The 7,654-nt window shown below is 39.0% G+C and overlaps 1 protein-coding gene across 1 annotated transcript in view; it reads left to right on the top strand.

The window, feature by feature from the left end:
• LOC112949879 (neural-cadherin-like) overlaps positions 1-1,255 on the top strand; it is a 32,381-nt gene extending 31,126 nt beyond the window's left edge. Inside the window, exon 32 of the mRNA XM_026042335.1 lies at positions 656-1,255. Within this exon, the coding sequence (XP_025898120.1) occupies positions 656-1,069 (414 nt within the window). The 3' untranslated portion in view covers positions 1,070-1,255. The remainder of the gene's footprint in view (positions 1-655) is intronic.
• The last annotated feature ends 6,399 nt before the right edge of the window (positions 1,256-7,654 follow it).

Below are 7,654 nucleotides of genomic sequence, written 5' to 3' on the forward strand. Positions count from 1 at the left end.
CTGGTAGCTCTACTGACTGATGTTGCCCTTCTGATAACTACAGAATAGTTATCAGATACTGTTAATATCTATTTCCTCTCTATTTCCTCACTAGGAGAAACAGGGAAAACATATATATTTTCTTTTAAACTAGGGGGAAACAATTTTGTATGATAGGTGTTATTTGGCTTTTACAATTACACCGCTTGCACAGAAGGTAATTTTAGCAACTGTTCTACAGACTGATCAAATTATAACAGAAGTCACAGTAGGTGTTTGGACTACTTGCAGAACTATTTGTCTAACCTGCTCCTTTGAATCATGTTCTCATATCTCTATTGCTATTTTCAGTACCAGTGTGTAATAAAAAATATTAAGATCTGAATTTTAAAAAATGGGGCATTTCAATCATTCTGATTTAGCTTGTAATTACAAAATTTAGTTTATTTAATGTTGAACCCAGGGGTAATAATTCAGGTTTCAGAGGTGTTCATCAGCCATTTTCATCTCCTGGATGGTTTTTGACTTTCTTGTACTCAGTGGAGCTGGCTGAAGGAGCCAGTTCTAGATCTGGTGTTCAGGCCAAACAGGCTGCCTCAGAATTTCCCTCTTTTCATGCACTAAAATATGAAAGTTTAGAACCTACTAATTTAAGGCGAATGGTTTCTCTCTCCAGGACGCATACAACATGGCAGAGCTCCAGGTGTCTATCCAAACAAGTCCAGACTACTGCTTCTATAAGAAGAAAGGAAAGACAGCAAAACTGAGTCACTTTTTCAGTGATGTGTCCCAGAGCGTGCAGGAGCAGACCCAAAGAGCAGCAGCTGCGAGAGCCACCTCTTTGATGAGTGGGGACTTTGGTTGGTACGTGTTTGATGCCGTTAGAGGTGCAGACCGTCAGCCCCAGGCTTTACCCCAGGACTCTCTGCACATCTTTTGCGTGGAAGGAGAGGGCTCTGTTGCTGGCAGCCTCAGTACTCTGGCTTCCTCTGGACTGGACGAGATCATCTATGATGACATTAAAGAGTGGGGACCAAAGTTTGAGAAGCTAAGGGAATTGTACTCACATACAGATGCAGAAGATGTGTAGATTATGAGGACTGTTGTGCTGGAAATAAGCATGAAGGCTACTAAGATTTTAATTGTCTTGTTACTTTTTTTGAGAGTTAATCTAAATTCACACTAAAATACTTGGGACCTAATCTTGCAGTATTTTGGATATTTGCTTTCTGGGATATAAATTTAAGTTGAAAGAGTAAAAGCCAATGTGGACATGTAATTATTCACATAAAATGGTTGAGAAATAATGAAGGTCCCTGTCATACAGCTAATAAAAGCTTAGCTTATGCTTAGAGGCTGTCTTCAATATGGTGCTGGAAACATGGCCTATGCACTGTTTTCAGTGCTTTCTAGGAGTTTTAGTGTTTATTGGGAGAAGCAGCATGTTGTCTTTTGCGTGGAAATTGAGGCTGTTTTGTACTGTATAAACTGAGCCTAAACTAAGGACCAGCCTGACATGTGTAGTTTGCATCTATAATCTGTTCCTCATGGTACTGTTTTGGTAAACCTTTATACGTGGGACCATTAAGAACTATCTATTAAGAACTGGATTTGAGAAGCTGGATATCACCTGGTTTAGCAGTACCACCAACCAGCTACAAACGTGACCTTGCTACTGGGGAGCTGGACCTGGGGTGCGTGATGCACTTACCGGAGAAAGGCTGATGGCTTCCAGCAAAGAAGGAAATCCAGGATGTCTTGGAGGTTGTAAAATCCTGCTATTTCCAAGAGCTAATTTCACTCAACACTATGACTTCTAAAAATCCTGTAATACAGGAAACAGTACTAAAAGGCTAATAAAAGATAATTTTTCCCAAAACTGTAAATTAACTACGAGAGTACAAACATGTACTTTAGCACATAATAATACAACACTCAAGTGCTTTTTGATAGAAAATCATAATCAGGGGGAGACGAGGAAGAAGAAACAGCAGTTACAGAGGGCTTTAATGCTGTATTCTAAATTGCTCAGTCCATCTTTCAGACCATTTGTTAGGATTTTGGCCTTTTTTTAAAATCTGTTTTTTTTTAATCTAGTTGAAATCACTTCCATATATTTAGTCAAGTACAGTAAACTTGATCTGTGCTACTTCTTTGCTTTTGCTAATGTAAGTACATTCTACAGATTCCAAGGTTTACACCTACTTTTTTAGAACAAAACTTAAAAAGATGTTTTGTACAATGACATCTTGTAAAACTAAGATACTACTCTTGCTTTGCTGATAGGTGCATCAATGGCTGTTTTGGAAATGTTAAACATTTTACTAAGGTCTGGTTTATATCTCTATAGATGAATTTGCTCATTTCCCCGTTTTCCAGATCAAGTGTCTGTACAGTACTTGTTCTCACACGTATCTAATCACTTGTGCTACTCTTTGGAAAATCTCGAGCACACAATTAGAATGGTTACATGTTCCAGATGAGGTGTTTTTCATGTGGAAAAGATTAAAACAAAAATGTGTGGTTTTTTTTATTAGTCTAATAGTCTAATGATTTTCATTCATGGAGGCTACATAGACTATGATTTTATAATTTTACTAGTAACACCTATTTGCAGGGAACATAGGTTAGAATATCTTGTAATGTTCACAAGTCAGGTGTGTCAGATTGTGCATTTCCTGATCACAGCAGTCACAACTGAGGTAGGGGAAAAAAAAACCAGAGATTCCCTTTTCCAAGGCTGGTAATTGTCTGTATCCCTGCCCTCCACTGCTATAGCTATGCTGCTGTTGTGGTTAGTATAATCTGACTCTGTAAGCTCCTTTGGGCAAGGACCAACTTTAAGTTGTCATACGTATCTGCAGCACCATATAAATAATAAATAAGCCTTCCCTATATGGTGTGGTCTCTCATATTTTGACTAAAGCTTACACATTTTTTCAAAGCTTTGATCAGACACTTCTGCAGCCATCACTTGGACATGCTACGAGAGCAGCTAGGGAAAGAAGCTGTTGCATCTAGGTGGGAGTTATTGCTGTTTCAAAGCAGTCACAACAATTGTAGGTAAATCAATCTGTCAGCTTAGCTTAGAAACTTTTAGAAAAGTTTTTCTAGTAATATGAGCTACCAGGTAGAAAGCAGAAGCAGTGGTGGTTATGCTAGCCCACCTGATGGGACAGGAGGAGAAGGGGGGTGATAGAGGAAGGCAGCTGAACAGTCTATGTGTCTATGAACATGTTTTGTCTTGCACTTTATATAAAATTTGCCTTGTGATTTCAGTAAATGGTAACACTGCATGGACTGCTTCTCATCTCCACTCAATAATGGAAAGAACTGGGTTTTACTTAATAATGTGTGGATCTCCAAAGACAGCAATATATATATCTGTCTTGGGATACAGGTGGGAATTTGGACATGTGGTGGAATAGAACTATGCAATTAAGGGACAGTGCTCGTCTCTTGCTTTGTGGGGATCTGTAGCTTTTCCTGCCTTGCTCTGGCCTTCAAGCCACTGATGTTGAGTGGTCACATGTCCTTACATGATCACTTTGTCCTCCTAGCATGTATGTCACATCTGCCATAGTTCATTATCCTGCTGCTCTCCACTCTGCTTCCGCAGAGGCAAATCCAGTTCCTGATTTTAGAGCACCAGGCTCCATTTTTGCAAATTTAGTTGGCTTTTATCTTGACCAGAATGAGTTAGACCCTTTAAAAAAAATAAAACACATAAAAGACACATTAAAAAAAAAAAGCTTGGAAATAGTCAAAAGCAGAATTTGTACTGCAACTCCACTTCTTTTCACATAGCAGCAAACTGTAGATTCTTCACATTTGTGGAAAAACATGCAGTCTTGCAGTCTTACTGCCTGAAATACACTCTCCTAGAAGGCTGACAGAACTGCCTTCCCTCCTGTACAAAATGTGTAAGTTTTGACCTGCACACTGTGCATGACTCCACGGGCTTTGTCTGCATTTGCCTGGCTACCCTTCCTCAAAGACCAGCATTTCTAGTCCCCACATCAACTTCCAGCTCAGTTAGGCCAAGCACTTAAAGCCAACCTCCAAAACCCTTGTCAAAGTGAGAAACTAGGAGCCTCTGCACAGTGACAGGGTGAGAGGTCTCGGGGCCTCCCAGGCCGTTACATTCAGCAGAGCTCACCCACCTTTGCTGCCACGGACGATGAATACTGACACTTGCCCAAACCTGCCAAGGGCGTGCCTAGGTAGAAGGACTGAACAAAGACCTCCAGATTGCACTTGCAGATTTATTTTGTATTACTCTGCCAGGGGCACTTCAGCAACAGCAGAACCCATTGGGAATTGGGACCTGGCTTCACAAGACACGCTACCATGTCTGCATTTTCCCAGCACAATGCTGCACCTGCTGGGGCCTACAGACCAGCAGAGTTTTTCTCCGATGTCAGAGTTCAGTTTGCACAGGGTAGGGCTGTGGTTTTTACAATATACAGACAAATGTTTTTTTTAAAGTGAAGGAAAATAATAACTTTACATTCAACAGAGTTAGTCAAATGCCTCCCACTGGGGCCTAACCACACAATTTAAATGGCAACCTCAAGGTGCTGCTCTAATACTATTTCTTCCCTAATTACAAGATACAACACTGATTTGCAAGCTCATAAATAGCAATGAACTCAGCAAGGCTGCTTGTCTTTATACCTGCAGTTAGACCTAGTTTTTATGGACTATACAGGATAAAAGTTCAGAAAACATGAAATAATGTAAACATATGCTATAGGAACTTACCTTGTACAAATACAATCTCAGTACTTGCACATTGCAATGGCTATTGCAATGGCAGATTAAAACCTACCTTTTCTCTTTCTAGGGATTACTAATCAGTTCAATTTATCTGTGTTACTGCCACTGGTCTAACCGAAATCCTGACATCGCATCTCTGCTTCTTCCACATTTACAGAGACACATGCAAACATTTTGGTATTTCTTTACATAAAAAACTTATCACAATGTGGCACTGACATCTCTCAAGAATGGGGCCAGCTGGCCTGACAACCAAAAGCTTTGCAATGGGTAAGGGGGAAGGAAAGCTTGAAATGATTATAATAAAAATAAAAAAAATCTGTAGGTCCCTAGGTAGTTGGATTTTCAGTAATCTGGTACTTTTACTAATCTCCTTCCAAGTTCTTTATAGACTTTAACATGTAGTAAGACCATTCTATTTAGTATAAAATATTTGTAAAGGTCTGAAATTCAAATAATCTTGTGGATATTAGTATTTAATCTGTCTGTCTGTCAACTACATTAATCTTTGTGTTTTTTCCCATTTAAAATAACATGCCAAGTATAACATGTAGCCAAGCCACGAAAGCTGCTTGTCCTTAAGTCTGACCTACTGGCTAGATCCAGCAGGTTTAGAAGGAAAACCTTGGCTGTAAAAGACACAGGATTATGAGATTAGGGGGAATTCAAGCAGTTCCTTAATTACAGAAGTGATGGAAAACATTGCCATTTCTTGGGGATTTAAATAAATAGCTTGCACTATGCTACTGATGATTCTTGAGGGATGAGAAGGTTTTGAGACACTTAGGGTCTCTGGCACACTGGACTGCATCAGCAGACCAATTTACGATTGCAATGCATTAATTAATAAAGAATGCCTGTGTTTGTTCCCAATTAACATTGCTGATGCCCCAAAAGTCTCCTAAGAGCAGCATTACATGTGCACTTGGGCACTGCAGAGGAAAAAGGCATGCTGCAGAATGGTAAGACCTCTGTGCATCCCCTTTCTACCTGCTGAGAGGGAGGTGCACCTATAGCAGGGCCAATTCCAATCATCCTCATCCACCAAGTACAGAAGAAAGCATGAGCTGCAATGAGGAAACTAGCAGTAGAGCTCTATGGGTCAAAACAAATTACATTTACTTAAATTAGTATAATTCTCAGTTAATCTACCTAAATTAGTATAATTCCCTGCCAAAGTTAAGCACCTCTGGTGCACTACTCACAATCACAACTGCTACATCTTTAACTTGTCATAGCGCAAAGAATTCCATCAACCTGTAAAACGCAAATGTGCTTGATAAAGTCAGTGATATATGCTAGGTAACAAGCTTGAATAAAGTCAAGATTTGGCTGAAAACTTTGTTTTCCTTCACATGAAATGACTGAATCAATATTAGATTCCCTAACTGCTTCTTCCTCTATCCAGCCCACCATTAAAAAAAAAAAGTGTTTTCCCAGTGACACAAGTTTATTTAGTATACAATTGTCATTACATCTCTGTACAACAACATAGTATAAAAGTTGTATGTTATATTTCATCAGCAGAATATTGAAAGAGAAATGAAAATATAATTATGGATCTCAGAGGCATTTCTCTCCTCCAAAACATTCTGGCTACTTGATAACATTTCGGCTTTGCAATCTAAAGAAGTTCTTCACACCTACAATTCCACTGATAATGCATAACTGAAAAGTCCTTGCAGACAATATATAACATATTGCAGCATTCATTACGGTGTCATTCACATGGTTAGGTACTTGTCAGATTGCTCTAAGTGTTGTTCATGGGGGTGGTTCATCTTTCACGTGTTGAAACAAATGCCACAACAGCCACTTGGCAATAAGATGTGTTGGGATAACATAGATCAAGAATAGCAGAAGTTATTTAAAAAGATACTCACAGTTTTAATGCAATGAAAACATATCATAGAAAGACACAGGAAGTAGAGAAAATAAACAAATAAAATACCACATATCACCTAGAAGTCTCAAAGGCCTTTATATCAAACCTGCAGCCCAGCACCTGAGCTAGGGCAGATTATCTACTGCTGCTGCAGCCAGGCCCTTAAATCAAGGGCATAAAAGCAGCTGCTGCCAGAGGGTGTCTTCCTGCAGTGAGAAACATCTTCCTTTTGCTGAGCTGGTGAGTGGTCTGTTCCTTCACATTTTTTGTTTTATGGAGATTAGTCTTCTGCAGGCTATACTAATTAGTCACTGAAATAAATCTGTCCAGTTAAAGTACTATTTTTTACATACTGGAATGGTTGGAATTGTTTAAAAGTGTCACAAATTGTGGAGGCCTGAGTGACTGTAAAGGACAGAAGCTAAAACAATTTCAAAAACACTGTGCAGTCTCCCACTTTGTCCTCCTGCTGTGCTGATCTGGGGGTATTTGACTTCCAAGGAGGTACTATGCTACTGTGGTAGTTTTAGATGCTGACAGCCATGTATTTAATGCTTTTTGAAGAAAAAAAAAATCTCCTTTGTAACTTTGTTGACTCTACAGTTTCTACAAAAAGCTTGAAATCTATCTTTTGACAATGATAGAGACTCTGCTGAAGAAAAAAGTTTACTTTGTTTAAAAACAACTGTTATGACTGGGACTTTTTAGCTTCAGCTCTTATCCAGAAATAAATTCTGCAAATCCCAGGCTATGACTGGATCTTGGAATCTTTCAGTTCAATTACAAGAAAGTTAATGCACCTTCACAGAAAAACACAACCACATCTTAAAATAAGACAATACATCCTAGAAATACTTTACCTTACATGTGCTTGTTTTCAATTACTGTAAGGCACTCGTTGAGGAAACCACTGACTCATGCATTCAGCAGGAACAGGCATGCATCATTACAGGCCTAATTAAAGTTTTAATGCTGATTAAAATGTTTTATTATTGTATTATGTTAAACTGC

The sequence above is a fragment of the Nothoprocta perdicaria genome, unplaced genomic scaffold, assembly GCF_003342845.1.
Source record: "Nothoprocta perdicaria isolate Ctin4 unplaced genomic scaffold, notPer1 scaffold_30, whole genome shotgun sequence".
Classification (NCBI taxonomy): Eukaryota; Metazoa; Chordata; class Aves; order Tinamiformes; family Tinamidae; genus Nothoprocta; species Nothoprocta perdicaria.